A 22,311-nucleotide genomic window follows, 5' to 3' on the forward strand; every position below is an offset into this window, starting at 1 on the left:
CACCCTGTTTGAAAAATAAAACTGTCTTAGCTGAAGATGACTCCTACACTGCCAAATTTTATATTTGTGTCTTATAGTCCTACCATTCTCACTATTAATTATGAAAAAAAAAGATATGTGAACATTGTCAATTCCTTAACAATCTTAAACACTTCAATCAGATCCCTTTTAACTCTTCTTTTTTCAAGAGAAAACAATTTCAGAGATCTTAACCCCTCCTTGTATGACAACCCCTCCATCTCAGGCACCATTCTAGTAACCTTTTCCAACAATTTGATGTCCTTCCTTAGGTAAGGGTACTAAGACTGAACACAATATTCCAAATGTGGCCTAACCAGTGACCTATACAATAAAATTATAACCTCTTTAGGCTTGTATTTGATATTTATGTAGATACAACCTAAAATCCTATTTGCCCTGCCACTAGTAACAACACACTGCTTCGATGGCTTAAGAGACTCATCAAACACTTCACCAAGATACTTTTCTTTCATAATACTTTTAAAGTCATTCCCAATCAAATTATACTTATAATTATATCCCACCTATTTGCTCAACTCATTAAATGGTCTAAATTCTTAATTATCTAAATTCTAAATTATGATTCTTTAAACTTCTAAATTTTTTCTTAACAAGTTCAAACTCAATGTGATCATCTTGTTCAATTTTCTTTCCATCTATCAACTGTTCAAGGTGGGGAATTATGCTTAAAATACAAGTTTATTAGCAGCTGAAACATAGGTTATAAAGCAATTACTAATTAATATCTAATTATAATAATAATAATATCATTAACAAATATGGTAAATTATTAATAATCATTATTAGGTGATTACATAGGCTACAATGAAGCTTATTGTACTACTTAGTTTAAATAAATAAATATATCCTTTAACTTGCTCACATGCAGTTACGTCTACTGTTTCACTACAATTTGTTTATTTTGTAATAAAATTTCAAATATGCACAATAATAAAATTAAAACAGTCTATTGTTACAGAGTAGTACATGCCACAAAAATACCTAAAACAGATATTGTACCAGAATTCTAAAAAGCAAAAATCACACTGATTGCAAGATCTCAAAATTATTATTTAGTTTAATGTAAAATGACTAGTTAAAAACAAAGTAACAAAGCTAGAAAATTTAAAGATTCTTCACCCTCTATAAAATTACATCTGTGGGTAATATATTTAGATAAAAAGTTAGTTAGGAATCTGCCTTATAGATTGTAAAAAACAATTATGTTTCCAGTTCAAACTATAAAGATCTAAGAAACAAATTTTGTTTGTATGCTTTATACATTATTAAAAAATTAGAAAAAGTGCATTTGTTTAAAAGATTGATTTTGGAATGGCTTTTTTACTGAATTTAAATGTCACAGTATAGCTATTGTCAAAATTTGAAACAGCGTGAAGACAAGTAGCCCTGAAATCAAGAATAGTCATTAACTCAAACAAATATTATAATCAAATTTCTTTGCAATAAACACATTTTTTTTAAAAAAAAGGAGTGATTAAGCAAAGTTATTGTATACCATACACTAGTAATTCATGATATTTGGAGAATTTTCATATAGTCACTCATTCCTTAGGTTTTGTGGAAAACATACTAATAAAATGATTTATCTTATATGATCTCTAAGTCATTCCAAGCTAATCTTACTCATTTCATTGATAAATATTAGCTACCTCTAGTGATTTCTGTACTCCACATTCAACACAAGCGTTAGTGTTGTCAGAAGGCCTATCTGGAAACTTCTGGGTGAAGGTTTCTACAGCATTTGTATCAATTATCATCATTTCATTTATTACATTTGCTTTTTCTTTAAAGTATACCATTCCCACTTCAGAACCAAGAGGAAAATCTCTGAGAAGTCTTCTGAGTGCACTTATCAGCATGTTAAATCTCTCCTAAAATAAATAAAAAAATTCTTACACAAATACACACACATACACTACAAATTTTCTAAATGTATACTATTTCAGTTTGTTTTTACAGATCTATATGCATATAGATTTTGTATAATTTGTATTAATAACCATAGTTAATGACATTTCCAAAACATTTACAGTTTAATCATTTGCTTGAGGTAAGGACCTCACGTATACAAACTGTCAACCATTAATTATTACTTGGCATTTCTGGTTAATAGTGTTAATATGGTTTACATAATAAAAGTAACTGCACTAAAATAGTGTCTTACACATGTTTTAACACACACAGATCTAAGGTTGAAGAAGTAATAATGCATTTGGACTCTGGGAATGCTGCTGGAGCAGATCAGATACCAGTGATACTAAGATATTACAAAACTACCAACCCAATTCTTTGTCGTCATTATTCTTTAAAAGGATTGAACAAGTCAACAAACAATTAAATCTTTTTAATAATTAAAAATGTTTTTCCACTAATCAATTTGGGTTTAGAAAAAAAATAAAAAAACAGATACCAGTGATACTATGATATTAGAAAACTACCAACCCAATTCTTTGTTGTGATAATTTTTTAAAAGTATTGAACAAGTGAACAAAAAATTAAATCTTTTTAATAATTAAAAATATTTTCTGCTAATCAATTTGGGTTTAGAAAAAACCAATATTACATGTTCAATACCTACACAAGTAATATTAATATAAATGAAAAGTTAAAATAAGTGGTAATTTTCTTAGATATAAATCAGGACTTCAACTCAGTATCATGTGAATTGTTAAAAGGGAATCCAGAAAGGTCAAGAATGTAAAATATTACACTAGACAGAAAATTACTTGACAAATAGGAAACAAAACATAAAAGTAGGAAATTATGTTACCAATGAAATTAAGTATGGTGTACCATCCCATTTTATTTTTGGTAGTTATAAGTTACTTATGTAACTTACAAATAAATGTGAGAAACAAATTTTTGCAGACAAAGTTTTAATATATTCAGGTAAATTGGTGGAAATACTAACTTTTACAAAAGAGAATTTGGTAAAAATAAGAAATAGCTTTATAATTAATAACTTCATTTTAAATGTTTAGAAAACTAATATACTCATTTCAGATCTAGGGAAAATCAAATAATGTTTCTAATCAAATTCATTATCACTCTGTTTTTGCTGTAATGATTTAATTTGCAACTGTCAGGTTACTAAAAGATTAAATTGTTTTAGATACTTAGGAGTTTATATTGATAGGAAGGAAACCACACTTTATTAATATCAGGAAAAAATAATGTTAATTCTTAGCATTTCTTATACCACAAGAGAATTTGTTGATTTATCTGTTTTACAAATAATCTATAACATTTAAGTAAAATCATATTTAAATTACACACTTTTACCACAAGGTGGGTTACATGAATCAACTTTTAAAAATCATTAATATATTTGCAAAACCATGTTATTATAGTTTCATGTTAAAAGCAAAATAAAGTGTAAGAGTAGAAAATATTTATCTTGCATATTAGAAATTATACAACATTTATATTTAAAGAAATATTGGGAACTTCAAAATGCAAAATCATATTATACGTTATTATCAAGAAATTTATTTTTAATTATAAAAAACAGAAAATCAAAGAAAAATTAACTATAAATTTGACATTATATTTATTTAGTTAACAAGTATTTCAATTTATTGCCAATTGACTCAAAAGTAATACACAAAGAATATGATTTAAAAAAACAAGAATTTGGTTGCCATTCATTTTTTTTATCTTTAAACGTGATTTTTGAAATAAAATGATCAAGAAGCTTAGTTAAAGTACTTATTTAAAATTTCAGGTTTTTCTGTCTACAAAACTTGTGATGTTTACTAAAACCTTCAAAAATTTTGTGATGATATTCAAAACATGTAATCTCTTAAGGCCACATGATCAGTTGAATCAATCAAGCCTTTAGTGAGACAGTTAAGAGGATTTCTGTCATGATATTTAGGTGTATTTTTAAATCAACCTTATGAAATTGAAATGGCCCTGTCCTCTTTAAGCTCTGAACTAAGTGTCAGTACTTGACTGTAAACAGCCATTATGGCTTTTGTGATAGGCTTTGATTTTATTGTGTATTTTTAAATCAGTCTTATAAAATCAAAACTGCCATCTGCACATACATGCAGGGAGGAAATGTTTCATAATGAACTACACATATCTCACTGTAGCAAAGCTGTTGTAGAGAGCCATGATCAATGAACACTGGCTGTACATGGGTTTTTGAGAATGTTTATTTACAAACATAGAAAGCTCAAAGGCAAACACACAATTAGAGAATATAAGACACTCTAACATTTATGTGATCAAAAGGTTACTTTGATCACAGTATTGTAAAAGTATTGGTGCATATTATTTATGGTGATAAGGCAAATTCGACTTTTTGTTTGTGAAGATTAGAGTGTATAATGTATTTGGGAACATATTATATTTGGAAAATTATGGTAATAATATGCACCAATGTTAAGTCATTGACCTATATTTATATGAGCAAGACTCGTGTTTAATTACAGCTCGCTCTAATTAGATAGAAAGCACTGAAGAGGGTAAAAACTCTGGCTGTTGTAACATGCCATCTTAACATAGCCTAGTTCAGCAAACAGTTTGATTTACTGATTTCTCAGGATGCATGTGTGTGTTTCAACAGTTTCTTCCAGCTTCTATTGTAAAATACAAATGTATTAATAATTCTTACATGTTCTTTCTAAACTTCCATGTGACTACAGTTTTTCAAGCTATTAATAGAATTAGTAAAAACTTCTGTTATGCTTTTAAAAGTTTCTTTCGTATTGCCATGTTTTCTTACAAAACTTTGTTTTCTGACTTATGATCATTTTAATCTCTTCAAAAATGCCATCTAGTATCATCACATGCTTTCTTGTCAAATAGTAAATGTTGAAATGTTTTCCTAGAATTGGAGTGAATTTCTTTTCACTGAAGTAAATATTATCTATCACACATACCATGATAAGTATGTTTACTAATTTTATGTCATAAAATCTGAGGATTATTATTTTTAACAATGAATTAGTTTATTTAGTAATAGTGTACTAAAGCCAAATATCTTAGTTCCCTATAGAAATGCTATACTCTTTTCTCAATCTCACTGTCCATTTGGTCGTGCAGCATCCCTTACTACACTCATGAAAATTTTTTTAAACAGCATGAACAAGGGTAAGGTCTCATAAAGCTCGAAAATGTCACATTTAGTATTTTTCTGATTTAACATAATGTTTTTGGAAAACATTGGACCTACTGGTCCGTTTTGGCTGTCCCATTTTCTAAACTAAATTAAAACTATAATGAATAAATGTAATTAAAAACATAAAAACAACAACTACAAGTCAGTCCTTATCATTCATACACTTATCAAGCTTTCTCTTAAACTCACTTAAATTTACTGTCTCCACAATATCCAAAGCCAACCCTTTCCAGAGGCCAATCATCCTGTTAGAAAAATAAAACTTTCTTAACTGAAGATGACTTCTTCCCTGCCAAATTTTTTTATTTGTGTCTCCTAGTCCAACTATTTTCACTGTTAAGTATTAAATATCAATTCACTTTACAATCTTAAACACCTCAATCAGATCCCCTCTAACTTCTTTTTTTCAAGAGAAAATAATTTGAGTGATTTCAACCTCTCCTCATATGACAACCCCTCCATCTCAGGAATCATTCTAGTAATCCTCCTCTGAAACTTTTCCAACTGTTCAATGTCTTTCCTAAGGTAAAAAGCCCAAGACTGAACACAATATTCCAAATGTGGCCTAACCAGTGACCTACACAATGAAATTATAACCTCTTTAGACTTGTATTCAATGTCTATGCAGATACAATCTAAAATCCTATTTGCCCTACCACTAGCAACTAGCTTGGATGGCTTTAGAAACTGATCAACTATTATACCAAGATCCCTTTCCTTCATAACACTGTAAAGGTTATTCCCATCCAAATTGTACTTATAATTCAAAAGATGATAACCCACATGAATTTATTATAAATAAAAACCATTTGCCATTTATTTGCCCAAATCACTAAATCCTTCCGTAAATCAGCAGCATTTTCTTCCTAGCTAACAACAACTCAAGACCTTAATATCACCCGCAAATATTTAAGTATTTTATTCACTATTCCTTCATCTATGTCATTGATGGAAACCTAAAAGAGCAAAGGTCCTGAGACTGAGCCCTGAGGTACCCCACTTGTAACATTAATCTGGTTTGACTGAACTTCATTTGTAACAACCCTCTGCTTTCTTCCATCCAGCCACTTTTCTATCCAATTTGCTATCTTATCACCACACCTACAGAGAATTTTTTTACAAGCTTTTATGTGGTACCTTGTTAAATGCTTTCTGAAAATCCAGGTACACCAAATCTACACCCTTACTCTCATCAACATAAACAGTAAACTTTACAAAGAATGTCACAAGATTTGTAAAGCAAGATTTCTCCCTTAGTGAAATCATGTTGAATATCCAATAAAATTTTTAACTTTGTTAAATGGCTTTGCATAGCATCTTTTATCAGACTTTCCAAAACATTTCCTACAACTGATGCAAGACTAAGAAGCCTATAATTACATGGACAATTTTTATCATCTCTCTCTTGAAAAGAGGAGTGACATTAGCTAATTTCCAATCCTCAAGTACCTGCTCATTATTCATTGATTTACAAAGAGTAGTAGCAAGTGGCTGACATAGATAATCCTTAACCTACTTCAAAACACCCTTGGGGAAATATTATCTGGCCCAGGAGCCTCATCATTCTTTAAACCTCCCAATTTTTTCCTAACAAGCTCACAAATAATGCACTCATCTTGTTTGATCTTGTTTCCATCTATCATCTGTTCAAAATGTTGGAATACTGCTTACTCTTCATTCGTAAAAACTGAAGAAGAAGCAAAATATAATAATCCAACCATCTCATAATAATCAGATACGAGTATTTCTTTATCATCCCTCAAGGGTCCTACCACCATCCTAATATTTTGTTTACCCTTAATCTATATAAACAAATCCTTACTGTTAATTTTTATATTTTCATCCACCCTTTTCTCTTACATCCTTTTTGATGTCCTAATTTCCTTAATCTTCTAAATCCCCAGTCATACCAGTTGATATAAATTTCTTAAATTTATGTTTTTCTTTAATTGTATCTCTGATACTCTTGGTGAGCTAAATGTAAAATCAATGTCACTCAGAAATTCTTGCCATAAAAAATTTAGTCATTTTAATAGGCTTGTGAAAAATGTGTAAGCAGAAATCCAAGGAACAGTATTCACTTTATTCTCAGCTTATTACACGTTTTGTGTTAAATTGCATAATAAATATATTTTCATGTACAACAGTTTAGGATTAAAAAAGTGATTTAATCCTAAGCTGTTATACCTGAAGATGTCTACCATATTAAATGAAGGGCATTACGAAAATGTCTAGAAAATCAAAAACAAATTGAAAATATGTATATTAGTTATATGTGAGAGTTGATTGATTAGAGGAATTTTGTAATTAATTTATTAGCCCAAGAATCAAACAGTTCACAAATTCCACTGATCATCCAGTTCAAGATTTGTCCATAACTCTTGTAACATACCCAAAGTGTCAGATGCAATTTTGTAGTAATGAAACAAACCAAGTAAACTTAGATTCAGAGTCAAGCATGCTAACCACTAGTCCAAATCCTGCCCATAAGCATTTTTTTTTTCACAGTCCACTACACACACAAAAATACAATTACCTGGCAGATTTAGGAAACCAGGGGTGGTCAGAGATTTAGCTAATACTTTGTATATCATAGCATAAGCATAGCCTAAGTTAAAATAATGAAATCTGCAACAGACAGAAAGCGTGTTTGTAATAGTAACTTTAAATCAAGGGGTTCTTGCCAAATGATAAGCTTCAAGTTGTTCTTAGAAAGGCTTTAATGCTTGTTTTTTTAAAACTATATATATAATTAGTAATACTGCATTAATGAAGAAGATATGTGTCTGCATGCCTGGTTATATCTTTGAGACTTCTTTTGGGTGTATATTTGGTGAGAGAAATAGTTAATTTGTCTATTTCAATCAGCCTATATTCTTGGTTTAACAACAGAGTAGTAGTAGTTTGAAACAAAGTATAATGTTTCCCCTTACAAATTGTACAAGCAAACTTATAAACTCTTACATTTTAAGAACTTGCATTCAATGTCAAACACTTTTAAAAGAAATTACAAGTTTATCAGACAGACTTAGAAAACCATATTTTGATTGAGAAAGCATAGAGGTGTGAATTTCAAAATTCTATAAAACATTTTTTGACAAATTAAATATCTTCTTACAGGAGGATTCATACTGTGTGAACAATCAAAAGCAATAACAATGCGAAGATTTTCTTCCTGAACATAGTTGAACACTGTTGGTGGAAGGTAAGTTATTTCTGGTAGATTTCTGAAAAAAATTGTACCAATAGAGAATTAATTTTGGCACTTTTTTTCAATAACTTATGCACAGTTCCTCAACATGATCTTAATTCAAACAAATGCATCGTTGATTGTAATTATAAAAAAATTCATAACTTTAATTTGTTACACCTTAAGGTATTATGATTTTTTTCAGTGTTTCTGACCATAATAGCATATTCCTTGTATACAATTGCAACATAATTCTTTCCTTTCAGTTAGGATCTTAAAAGATACTGAAAAAGTGCTCTCAGTAACATTATGGAAATTGGGTATTAATCATTGTCATAATAGCTTCTGCAATCACCTAAGTCTAGTTATTAAATAATAAAATAAGTATCTACAGCTAGACATTAATTACCAGTTAATTTTTATGCTACATTTTGGGTGTTGATATGCCCTCATCTTCAAAAAATATCTGAAAAGGACTGTTTCTGTGTTGGTAATGGCTAGGATTTGATCCTAAATCATTTTAATAGAAAGTCTGGAGCTTCCCTATTAGAACTTGAATCACTTAACTATTTGATTGTTTTCAATAGGGATACCCAGATTTTGCTAATTTCTAATCTAGTTTGACTGAATCTTTCAATCATTATTAAATTTCTTAGTCTGATGTGCTCTTTTTTACAAACTTATACCTACACAGCTACAGTTCTCACAAATGAGAGCTAACTGACATATGTGTCTACAACTTTAGAAAGTTGCAAAATCAAAACCATATGTTTGTCTGGTTAGAAAATATTGACGAAAGTAATAATTTTCCTTTATGTATTACCGATAGGTAATTACCTCTTCTCACAAGACTAGCTATTCCCATTTGTTGCTGCCCTCTATATGCGAACGTTTTTAATACACACATGTAACAAGTCTTCCGCACACTCCCTATTGGAATAAAAGGATAGGTAATTCCCTCCGCTCACAAAATTAGCTAGAATCTCACTTGGATGAGGACAAAGGACTGGTGCAAGGGAAGAACAGATGTATCCCCAAAAGCATCCAAAGGATACATCAGTAGATGAGATAGTCAGATCCAAAGACCCAAAGAGAGGAACTGCACCACTTCTGATCCAGGTATACTCTTCACCCATTTGTATAATGTGTAAGAAATCAGGGTGGAAAATAAGAGGAGCACATCTGAGTGGGAGACAATGCAGTAGGAAAGTGATCCTAACTGGAGAAAGATATAGTAACTCAATCCCACAATAAGAAAAGTGAGTAAACGAGGATGCATCCTATGGTGTAGAGTGGCTAGGGTGTGGCGGACCATACCCTGCAAGTCAACAACATCCAAAACATTCTCACGGGGTACCGATATCCATGTGAGGGTAGGATGAGAATCATACTGTCTTTACCTCAAACCCAAGACCCGGAGAATTGAGAACCACTCTGATTCATGGGTATGACACTTGATTAGCTATGAGCTATTGATCTGGGAATTTGACATCCGGTATCCAAAGGAAGTCTATCGCATACAATCAATACCTGTGACTGTGAAACAAGTCAGAATAGAACAAGGAAGAGCCAATGATAGAACTGAAACAATTCCACGTATCCCTGCTGTGACCCATAACACAGATGGAGAAATCGAGGGAGGAAGATAGATAACCTAAAACCTGTGTGAAGACTTATGTTGATTGGTTCACTCTAAATCCAAAACTAGCTTGCGGGGTACCAACATCCATGCAAGGGTAGGATGAGGGATTCCAATTGAGGAGATGAACTGTATTTTGATATCTCACTCCAATGTATGGTTAATTGCAGACTGGAGGATGTTAAGTCATCTACATCCGCAGAACACCACCACCATACTCTGAATTTTTTGGTTATAACCATCTCATGTGTAACCCATTGAGCAAAGTGCTTTCTTGGTTGACCATCCCAGTGGCTGGGAACTGGTAAGGACTCCTGTACTCCACTAGAAGAAAGGGAGGGGCTGAGAATGCGTTGGAGAGTGTAGAGGAATGTTAATACCTGAGACAGTGCAATGGGTGATCACGAAACCCTATTTTAAAAAGCAAGTCATAGTGATTTATTCAATCATGGCATGGCAGGGATAGATAACTATCCCCTTGTGCTTTACCCATGAAGTCCATGGGTGGTACGATATGAGATAAGCCAATTTATGAAGCAAATACCACGAGGTTATTCACCTACAAGTGATCTTGGGAGATATCCCATCTCAAGGGTGAACATGCAAAGCAATGGAAAGAAAAGTGCTAGTCAACATGGTGTACAGTGCAGATTTAGTGTCAGCCACCATTTGCCACAGAGTGGGATCCATGTGGGCAATATAACAACGAAGGGCATGCACAGAACATAGAGGTTTATCTGGATCGGAATGGGGTAGAGATGAGAAATAGAGGGAAGGGAAATAGGTGAAAAGGAGGAGTTACACTCATGAGCCACTGAGGTTTGGGGAAGGAAGGAATGATCTGGATAAAGGAGAAGATAGGTATGGTGGTAAAGTGTGCATGTAACATTGATGCCGAATAAGTCAGACCACTGATGCCCATATGCCAAAAGGAGAAGGAAATATGCCTTAAGGGACACGTGAAACAAAGAACACAAGGAAATATGTTTGAATGGAGGTAAAGTAAGGGAATGGAGGACCACATTAATATCCTAATCCAGAAGAGCGGGTTGCAGAGTCGGTCGACGAATCTGGAAGGAATGGATTAACATGGTAAGTATAGGTGAGAGAAAAACCCTGCAGTAACAGGAAAGATAAAAGGTATGGGATAAAGCTGTCCTGGTCGAAAAGCTACGTGAAAATCTCAGAGACACCAGCAGCAGTAGGATGAGCAGCAGAATATTCCTGAGCCTGGGCCCATGTGCAAAAGACCTTCCATTTTTGCTGATACACTTGCTTGGAGGAAGGATGGATGGATTGAACCAAATGACAAGCTACACAACAGGAGAAACCATATCACCATGCCAAGAACTGGACAAAATTCAGACATGAAGATGGAGGATGTGAAGTATGTGATGCAGAACCAGGAACTGGGGTTGACAAAGGAGGTCAAGTAATAAGGGAAGTGGTACAGGAGGGAGTAATTGTAGTTGGAGTAAAGGAGAAAACCACGGTTGAGTCGGCTAGTAGGGAGTGATCAGAAGGATCTGGCACAGAGTGGCATGGATAAGGGAACTACCCATTGAAACAATAGAATAGGAGGATAAACATATAAGAAATTGTGTGACCAATCTTGGCTGAAGGCATTTAAAGCCCAAGCCTGAGGAATCGGGGACTAAAAAAGGAGTAACTGGTGATTGAGAGCAATGGCAAATGCATCAATGTGAGGAAAACCCCACAGATTGCAAAGAGGATGAAGGGACTACTCCATTGGGTAAATCTTATCAGGGTGGGAAAGATGATCTGCCATGAGGTGGAAAGCACCCAGGACGTGATATCCAATTAAATTAATGTGTTGCATATGGGCCCAATATAGGAGATCCAATGTATGAAACCAGAGGGATCTTGACCGGGTGTCTCCTCAGTGAATGCTATAAGCCACCACCATCAAACAGTTGGAATGGATCATTACCAGGCAATGTCTGACAATGGGATGAAAGTGATCCAAAGCCCTACGACCAGCAAGGAGCTTTGGGACACAGATATGTAAAGGCTGTTTGTCAACAGACCAATGACCCAAAGCCTCCTGGTGATCAATCCATGCACCCTAGCCCTGAAGGGATGCAACTGTAAAGAGATGTAAATGCAGACAAGGAGGAGGAAGTGGTACACCCACCGATGTGCGAGTCTTGTCCAACCACCAAAGGAGATCATTTATAAGGGAAGGAGGAATGATAATGGGAGCATCCAAGGGATTCCGAGCAAGGTTCCATTGATCGTGCAGAGTCCACTGAAGGGAGTGCATATATGCATGGTCAAGGAGGACTAGCAGTGTCATAGAAGACCATGTCCCCAAAAGTGATAGAACCGAGTGCAGAAAGTGAGGGAGCATATAGAGGGCAGCAACAAACAGGAATAGCTAATTTTGTGAGTGGAGGGAAGTACCATATCGGAAACTCTAAAATAAAAGTACAAAATGTGTTTCACACAAGTAAGGCTTATTAGGTTTTTCTTCTTTAAAATATACCATCAGTTGAAATTGCTTACACGTTTCTAAAATGATGGAAGTAACGACTGGCAAGATAAGTAGCCAAAAGTCACCAGAGTTAGTATTACAGTAGTATTCTACTGAAAAGATTACATTAATTGACATCAATTTCAGATCAATGGGATCAAAAGATACAAAATGGTGGATGTATTCATTTTGCTTATAATGAATGTTGCTCACAGATACAAAAGTTGCATATGTAAATAAAGGGATAATACTAGATGTAATTGCATAGGGTCCTCAAAAGTTTTCTATTTCAAGAGTAAATAAAACCAAAATTAAGAGTAACAAATATTTTTATTTCTTGGTTTTGAAGTTCATATATCATGCTATGTCGCAGCCTACAGATCACACAATTCTTCTCATAATTCATAGCATGCTTATGTTTTACTGATGTCACAACAATACAAATTGTGACATTTAGCATCCCTTATGTGATGTCATTTGTCAGACAATGCACTATTGTATAGTGATCTCTCCAGGCAGCCTTTGGCTCCCTTTCAAGTTCAAAAAAGTTATTTTAGCATGTTTGAGTGCTCCCAAAGAATTTCATGGAGATTCTTATTCTCTTGGGAATATTATATTCTTTTCCAGTATTATTTCTGGGAAAAAAAGGAAGCTGCAACTGAAAAACGTCAAAATAAAACTCCAGAAGTCCAAAGTTCTGTGTGTTAATACAGTACTTCATGACACAATAAAATATTAGAGAAACACAAGTTAAGGAAGCATTGAAATAAAGTAGAAGTCAGCATACACAAACTTACCAGCCAATGCAAAATGAATATATTAAGAGATAATTAAGTGACTTAATGTCCTCTACACAATTCAAAATATTATCTGTAGTAACTACAACTTCTATTATATATGGAATGGTATAAACTGATATATATCTTATATAAAACCCCTTATTTAAAAATAACCAAATGCAGTGCTTTACACACATATTATTTGAATATCTTTTTTTAAAGATAAACACTACAAGTTTCTTCAAAATTTAAAATGTTATATATGTTTTGTTGACTTAAATTATAGGTTACCTCAAGTAACAACTTTTCATTTTCTGCTTTAGCCCAGTATATTATCATTTAGTCTCACATACCTATTAACCAAGAGATATTCATTACAATCAGATTGTCCATTAACAATGTTCACCAACTGTTAATAAATACACTGCATCTCTCTCATGATCCAGCATAAAAAATAACAAAACTCCAGTGATGGTTAATTTTATTTGTTTGTTGGGTTTTTGCTAAATACTACAATAGGGCTATCTACACTAGCTGTCTCTAATTTATGTGATAGAGAGGGCAGCTAATCAGCATCACCTACAGCCAACTCGTGGCTACTTTTCTGAAACTGAATAGCATGATATTACAGTCACTCTTATAATGCATTCACAGTCTCAACATTAGGAACAATATTTTTGGAGAGGAGCAGTAAATGATTACGAGCCACTGAACTTCTGCTTCACAGTCCAGCATGTTAATCATTTGGACACACTCAACCCTGGTTGGATTGAATACTTCATTGTTCAGTGCTGCCCTCTATATGCAAACTTTTCATAATGCATGGCACAAGCCTTTTGACCCCCCCTGTTGGAAATGTCATGTTCCAACATGTCTCTCATGCAAATCATCATGTGTCATCTCTTAACTAATAGTAGCATGACATGCTCACGTGATGCATGTGACTCCCTCTACACTCCACTACCAAACCTTCATTTCAAAGTTTGACAGAAGGCACAAGCACCAAAAATGGGGAGGAAGGGTGGGAAGTGTGAGAAGAGGTAAGTACCTATCAGAAATACATTTACAGTATAGGAAAATTATAACTTCTCATACGGTACTTACCTCCTCTTACAAGATTAGCTAGAATCCAAAACCTCTCCGTGGGGCACTGACATTTACATGGGGGTAGGATGAGGATCATACCATCTTCACCTCAAACCCAAAAATCAGGGTTTTAAGAACCACACCAATATCTGGGTACACAATAAAGACAAGATGCCCATCAAATGGAATCAATTTTCTCAACCATGGCACAGGTCAGTACCATCCAAAGACAATAACATCTCTGGAAGAAGAACGGGGGATAGTCCAGGAGAGCACCGGAACCAGCCCACTAACTACACAGTGAAGAAATACACAGATGGAGCAATTGAGGGACGAAGAGATACAACTTGCCTCCATGGGAGGACTTGTGTTGATTGATTCACTCTAATCCAAAACCTTGATGCTGGGATCCAACATCCGAGCTAAGGTAGGATGAGGGCACCCAATCGAAAGGTAAACTACAAGTGTGGTGGCTCAACTCCAGTGTGAAAGTGGATCAGGAGGCCACATCATCCCTTAAGGGGATGGCTCAACTCTAGCGGATGTGCAAATGGAAGCAGGAGGCAACATCATCTTGCAAGGTGACAGCTCTACTCCCCTGATTTTGTAAATAGTAGCAGGAGGCCACATCAACCTAGAAGGTAATGGCTCAACTTCCGTGAGTGTAATAGGGATAAGGAGGCCATGTCAACTGGAAGGTGATGGCTCAACTCTATTATTTGTGTAAATGTGAGGAGGAGGCCAAATCATCCCAGAATGACGCAAGGAGAAAGAGGAGGAGGGGATAGAAACTGGACAGTGAATCAATTGAGGAAGAAAGTCCAGCAGTCAAGCTCCTACTGGCCCCAAACCCACGGGGTAGTCACAAATACTGTTAATGACAGATGTTTTGTCATTGAAAAACATCGATGAAAAGAAGTACCCTGACTAGTAGGAACGAGTAAGGGTTGGGAGGATGAAGTACATAGACAGGAATAGGAGGATATGAGGCTCTCTGACTGAGACAAGCAGGCGACAAAGGACATGAGGGTGGATTGTTGATGAGCTCGATAGTTTCTGGGACAGTACCAAAGACATGACATCCTCAAAATGGAGCAAGACATAAGTTCTGTAGATATGGAGAAGGTAAACTGAACTGGACTAATACAGCATCCCTACAAACAAGGTCCCAACAGCAATGAAACCACGGGTGTAACACCAGAGCCAATGAAGAAATTGAGAGACAAAGTGATCAACATGTACCCAAATATCTGGGAAGGGAGGAAAACCAAAATGGTTGAGAAGAGGTTTCCTGTAATAAAAAAGGTCGAGGGAATAATATACAGGGGAAAGGGATAAAACATCACAAACCTGAGACAAAAAAACCGTGAAGATCAAATTTGGCTTAGATGATTCCTCAGTAGCTAGTTGTCATTCTATAGAATTTCTGCCAATTTAAGAGGAACCTGGGCGATGTCAAGGGCCAAAATTTGACCCATGTAGCATTCAATCTCAATGTACGCAGAAAGATCTACCATCAAGTCGCCCGCACCTGAGGCCTTAGAAACATTAGTTGTTGGTGTGACTCCCGAAGTGGTAACGTGAATTTCGGAATTCATAATGCAAAAATAATTCACAAGTGATCAAGTTTTGCCGAAATAGCGACAAATTTAAGAGGGTTATAGTAGAAAAGAAATTAAAAGTTAAGTTCAAAAAGAAACCACTTTTGGAGGAAATAAATGTTCCCTCATCACACAGTAGCATCAGCACACACACAAAAAACGTCCGAACTCGAACTTTGCCAAACGAGAAGTGAAGGTTTGGCAGAGGAGTGTAGAGAGAGTCACATGCGTCACGTGAGCATGTCATGCTACTATTTGTTAAAAGATGATGCATGATGATTTGCATGAGAGACATGTTGGAACATGATATTTCCAACAGAGTGGTGTGTACAAGGCTTGTGGCATGCAATATGAAAAGTTCACATATAGAGGGCAGCACTGAACGAGAATAGCTAATCTCATGAGAGGAAGTAGGTAAAATCAGAACGTGAATTTAGCTGAAGTGTGAGTGATAAGCCTTAAGAGGTAATATCTTAAAGTGTGTTTCACATTGTAATAGAGATAAGAGGAATAATTTGTCTTATCAAAGGGTGTTCTAAAGTAACTGAGCCTGCTGTGTGAACTTTGACAAAAAGGAGACAATTATTTAAGGTTCAGGATACAACCATAGGAGTAACATAAGTGAACTATTTACTGATACTATTGTGATAAGAGTAGAGAAAAATAATTCGTCTTGTCAATTGGATTCTGAAGTCACTGATTCAGCCTGTGTGGGCTTTTGACAAGAAAAGAGAATTATTTAGAGCTTGAGATCAAACTGTGATATCCTATAGTGTAAAAAAAATTTGTACATACATACATTTGACTTGTTTTGAATATATTATTTTAAAACAGGTGGATTGTGTGTGTTGTCAGTTTATTGTTCAAATTTATTGTGAACAAGTCACAGACACCTGCTGTAGAAGAATCCCAGCCCATATATACATACTAAAACCCCGACACTTACCTTCCATTAGCAAAATCTTGGTTTTCATAAATTACGCTACTAGTGCTCTTTTCATGACACAGAGCATTGTGTTTTGTTGGAGCATCAACATTATGATTGTATGCAGTTGTTCCATCACAGAAATGAGTAACCTAGTTTTAATACAAAAGAGTGCATTGAAGAGTTTGGTCAACTGAAATGTGTTACAATTATAAAATAAAGATACATCAAATTATTCTGTCAAAAATTCACAACTTTGAATTTTCTATTTATTCATGTTGTGTTAAAAAAATCAATTCTTTTGATAATGCTTTTTCAAATATTATATTGTAGCTAAATCAGTAGTACAGTATAATATTTTAAATACTTTTGTTTTTACAATATAATTACTTTAAAAACAAAATTTATTGTGACTTACAAAAAGCAAACTTAGGAATAAAATCAATGATTATGTGTTTAATATATAAACAGTAAATGAAAACTAACCTTTGGTAGAAAATGCTGAGACATAAGAGAAGACTTAACATCATTATTTTCAATTCCTTGTTGTCTACTAACAAAGAAACAATTGTCTTCTTGTGCCTTTCCAGTGTAGATATCAATGGCTGGCTTACAAAAACTATCAGCTTTATTTCTAAAAAATAGATCAATAAGACCCAAAAGAGAATATTTCCTTAGCAAAGCTTTAAATAATTTTCTGTTTACTTATTTCTAATTTCATATGGCTTAGACCCAGATTTGTATTTTAATTTTTAAGTTTACTTAAATTTTATACAATGTACTCTAGGTTTGTTATTTTTGTTATAGCTGTTATAGTATGTTTGTCTACTTTGATTTACCCTTAAATAAAATAAAAACTATTCAAAACAATTCACTAAGTAAAACTTAACAGGATCTTCTGAAAACTGCATTAATTTTAGCTTTTTAACCAAAAAAAAAGTTAATAACATTACTTTCAAGACAAGTTTTCCCATTTACAACTATCAATTCCTGCCCTCATTTAAAAAGCCCCAATCGAATCAGACCTTTTAATTTAAAAACAATGAAAACAAGAAAATGAAATCAAAGAAAACAATGATGCAGACAAAATGAATATTTACATTAATCAAAAGTAATGTTCATGATTAGAATAAACCTGCATGCAATGAATGCAAAAAAATCCAATTAAATGATGGTGCATGTGTTTACAATGTGTATTTACACAAAATGTGGTATGTGTTCAGTAAGATGTATAAGGTTGATTTACACAAAATAAATATCCTTTGTATACATGATATGTCTGTGAATTGACGTCTGTCAGACTCAGACAAGTCAAAATGCAAGATTATATTCATGTGTAGAATAAAAATACATTTGTTTATTGTACAGTTTGCAAATTGCACTTGAGTAACCTCTAGGATCTCTGAAATGCATATGCGCAGTTCTTTTCATTATCCCTGTATATTGTATCTGGTATTTATTCTCTTTTACCACAAACTAATGCTAAATTAGCAATGTAGGGTAAAATGAATAGTTGATAACTAACATAATACCATGTTGAATGGCACTCTGTGAAGGGTCATGCTATCCACACTTTCACCCCCCCCCCACCAATTCACATAAGAGTTAATAGTACACAATAGCAGATGAAGGTTACAATGTTTTGGCAAACTGCATTGCTTTTACTTCCAAGTTATGTCATTCTGAAATTGCTGAAATAAAGAAACAATTAAAAACTTAAGGTACAGGTGTAATACGTATTACACATACACTTAAAATGAGCAAAGAGACAGAAAGTCAAACAGAAAGAGACAGAATATCAGCCAATGTATCCTGCATATTCAATCCTATATTTTATCAAAACAATAACTCCATTGCAATGACATACAATGCAGCAAATATAGCTGTAACAACTCTTGTAATAGGAGTTGGTCTATCTGACTTCACTAACTCTTCTGAGTAAGAATATTAACTTTGACAATTGCAACAGAATATTTATAATTCTTCTCAAAAGCAAGTAAATTGTCACTGTACTTAAAAATCGGGTAAAGTGTGGAAACATTTAGAATATTCTCCAAACAATATGAATTTCCCAGTTTATGATACTGAATACAGTCCTTCAAAGTTCACTGCAAGTAAAAACTTAGTTACACACATGGTACTGCATTATTTATCTAGATTGTGTTGAATTGTTTGTACTACATATAATTTGGTTTTTATTTCAACTTTAGCATTAATTGAAAATTTGACTATGAAATTAAGAGAGTCACAATTTATATTTGTAAATAGTAAGTGGTAACCAAAGGGTTATATCATATTTGTTTCTAGCTTTAAATTTGAGAGAGCATGGAAACAACCCGCTATCAGCTGCCTAATCACTGAAGATTTGCAAGTTACATACTCAAATATACACTACACTGTTAAATAAGTAAACTGTTTTCCAAGTTGAGATTTTCTACCAAAATAAGTGGTGAGAAATGTATTAATTTTTTTAAATTTGTTTAGTTCTCAGTAAGCTTTTAACCTTGTTAGGAATGAGAAAAAGTATATCAATGTATTCCACACAAGTTCTATGTTTTTAGTCACTCAAAATTTATTTATTGGATTTGTCCATCCTGCTAACTGATCCTCTGTAACAGAATAAAATTTGTAACATTGCTCAAAACTTGTGAACATGATCACAATATTTCAGAATACACAGAAAAACAACTGCTAAATAACTATACATTTTTACTCAGTAAGATCATGCCATCTTCTTGAGAATAAATGCAAAATTAGTTCTTCTTATTCATAAATTTCATACACTAATAATTGGGCCAGACATTTTTTTTTAATTTACTTAAATAACAGTTCAAATTAAAGGAAACATGACAAAGTTTTCATTTCTAACTATGGGAATATATAATTATGAAACACAGATAAAAAACCTTGTCATCCTAGATTTCATTATTTGGAATATGAATTTTCCACATAAGTGTCACATTTAATACACAGAATGGAATCGTTACTAGTGCTTTATTTTAAAATATCATCAACCTATACTATATAATTACTCATGCTTTAGATACAAAACAGTTTTTTGGTTGTGGTATTTTATATTTAAATGTACAAAGTCTATAAAATGTAAAGGCAATTCTGTACATAGAGTTCTGAATGAATCTGATGGCTGTGTAGGTTGTCTTGATGACTGCAAGGTTAAACTTATTACACAACACATGGTATTCATCAAACTCCTCTAGTACAAAACATACACTGAGCCAAATGGTCTGATCAAAATGACAAATTGATCAACTCATCTGGCGATACTTTCAAAACCTGGCTGGGTATTAGGAGCAAGTACTAAAAGTTAGTTATATTGCTCCTAGGTCGCTCCCTACTCAACAGGATGATGGTACTAGTACTACAAGTGTCTATAAACAAATGAAAAAATTCACACACAATGCCTTAATACATAAAACTGTTGTTTGAAATGGGGCTCTGAGGGTAAGAGGTCCATTACCCAAATATATTTCTCTTTGCAATACAGAGTACTATCTACACCCACACCACCCTTATGCAAATGGTGATTTTATTTGTACTTCCTTACTCTTAATTTCATTTTTGTATAGTTTAATGAACTACAAAAATCTTCTCACACATCTTACTGCTTTAATTATATAGGTATTATCACAAAACAGATTTTTAATTAAAATTATATCAAAAAATAAATGTACAATAATTATCTTACAAAGAACAAAATATAGTGGTAGTAACTAATTATGTGACTGTTTCAAACTGACTCATTTTACAGTTGTCATTCCAGAGAGCTTATGCTGGCGTGGTCATGTTTTTCTAATGTCTATCTCCTAGGAAGTAGATTATGTCCACTTGGAAGGGTGGTTCATGGGTGTTTACAAATTATTACAAGCTAGTATTAATCTTCTTGGAATATGAGTGATCAATCACTGATGTATATAATTTAGAATTATGGGATACCACATTGTGGCCTATGGTCTGCATTTTGAATTTGTCCAAAGCTATACAAGAGTTAACTGCACTAGTTGTTTCTAATTTTGAACTGATTAACTAAGGGAAGACAGCTAAGTAACAATATTCACTCCCAAATCTTGTGTTACTCTAATTGGATAGTGGGATTTGACCACCAATCTTATACAGCATCAATAGCTCCAAAATGTGAAGTATAAATTTGCAGCAACAGGATGAAACCATGGACTTAAAAGTACACAGTTTAGCACACTAACCACTAGGCTATGGTCTGCCTGACCTTGATCAACTTGAAAGTTGGATACAGATACAAACCTTCAGTTTTTTTTGTTTTATTTTCTGGAAAAAGGTGGTAATCCTGCAGTTTCTTCTAAACGAAAATTGTGTTCTTCCTCTGATTCAACAGCTAGGAAAGTTAATTAAAAACACAGAAGCTGGCTAGTGAATACAGTAAATTGCACATCTTTATTTTTAAAGTGTCGTGTACATGGCTTCAGAACATTCGATCCATATTTTGGACATAATATTTAAAGTACCTATTGGTTTCGGTTTTACCTGGGAATACCACAATTGATGAATGCTCTTCAGAGTGTGAAAGATAATAGAGTTAAAAACAATATATCTATATATACCACTTAGTGCCAACTTAAGGTCAAAACGTTATGTATTGAAAATGAAATTTACTGAGTGTTTGAGAGCAATTTTGTGGTATATTTTTATAGTTAAACAATTTCAGTTACTGTTAATTGCTAAATATATGTTTTGCTGCTGAGTTCAAGTTATTTTATATTTAGTTCTTATTTGTCATTTCAATTTAATATGACTTTCAACTATAACAGCTACATTTCAATTATTATTATTATACAGAGCAATAGACAATTAATGTAAACATATTTATTTCACTGTTGACAAAATGTTTCCTTTAAACCTACTTGTTATCATATTGGACTTTAATATTAGCACAGTCAGTTGCAAGTGCTTCTCCTCTTCCTGGGATTCCATAGTACATTGGATACAGAGGATCATTGGGAAAACCATATTCATCAAATACTCCATATCTATAATGTGCCCATTCATGAACAAATGTCTTCCCTGTCAAACACAAAAATAAAACCTTTTAACTAGTTAAAGAAAAGTTTTATTAATTATATATCGTAATGTACTGAATGCTGGAACTCTGATTCACAACAAAAAATAATGTAATTAAACTTACAAAAACTTAATATTGTGGCTAATTTTTTTTCTGTGTAAGTTCTTCTGCGAGACAGTACAATCAGACCCACCACTGGCGTAGGGATTCGTAAAGTGTAAATTTTCGTACAAAATGTTTAAATCTGACCTGTAACCTTCATGACTCAAAATTTTATGAAATTGTTTATACGTTGATTCTTAAAAGCAGAGCTAGAGTTCACTGTCGTTATTCGGTATAGATTCTATAACTAAAAGTATCTAAAATTACCGTAA

The 22,311-nt window shown here is 33.5% G+C and overlaps 1 protein-coding gene across 1 annotated transcript in view; it reads right to left on the bottom strand.

Moving 5' to 3' along the window:
• The window catches only part of LOC106462668 (epithelial chloride channel protein-like), a 77,044-nt gene that overhangs the window by 35,669 nt on the left and 19,064 nt on the right, over positions 1-22,311 (bottom strand). The window contains exons 4-8 of the mRNA XM_022390289.1: positions 21,780-21,939; positions 17,371-17,518; positions 16,906-17,036; positions 8,289-8,397; positions 1,692-1,913 (exon numbers count right to left, since the gene is read on the bottom strand). Coding sequence (XP_022245997.1) covers positions 1,692-1,913; positions 8,289-8,397; positions 16,906-17,036; positions 17,371-17,518; positions 21,780-21,939 — 770 coding nt within the window. The remainder of the gene's footprint in view (positions 1-1,691; positions 1,914-8,288; positions 8,398-16,905; positions 17,037-17,370; positions 17,519-21,779; positions 21,940-22,311) is intronic.

The sequence above is a fragment of the Limulus polyphemus genome, unplaced genomic scaffold, assembly GCF_000517525.1.
Source record: "Limulus polyphemus unplaced genomic scaffold, Limulus_polyphemus-2.1.2 Scaffold47, whole genome shotgun sequence".
Taxonomy (NCBI): domain Eukaryota; kingdom Metazoa; phylum Arthropoda; class Merostomata; order Xiphosura; family Limulidae; genus Limulus; species Limulus polyphemus.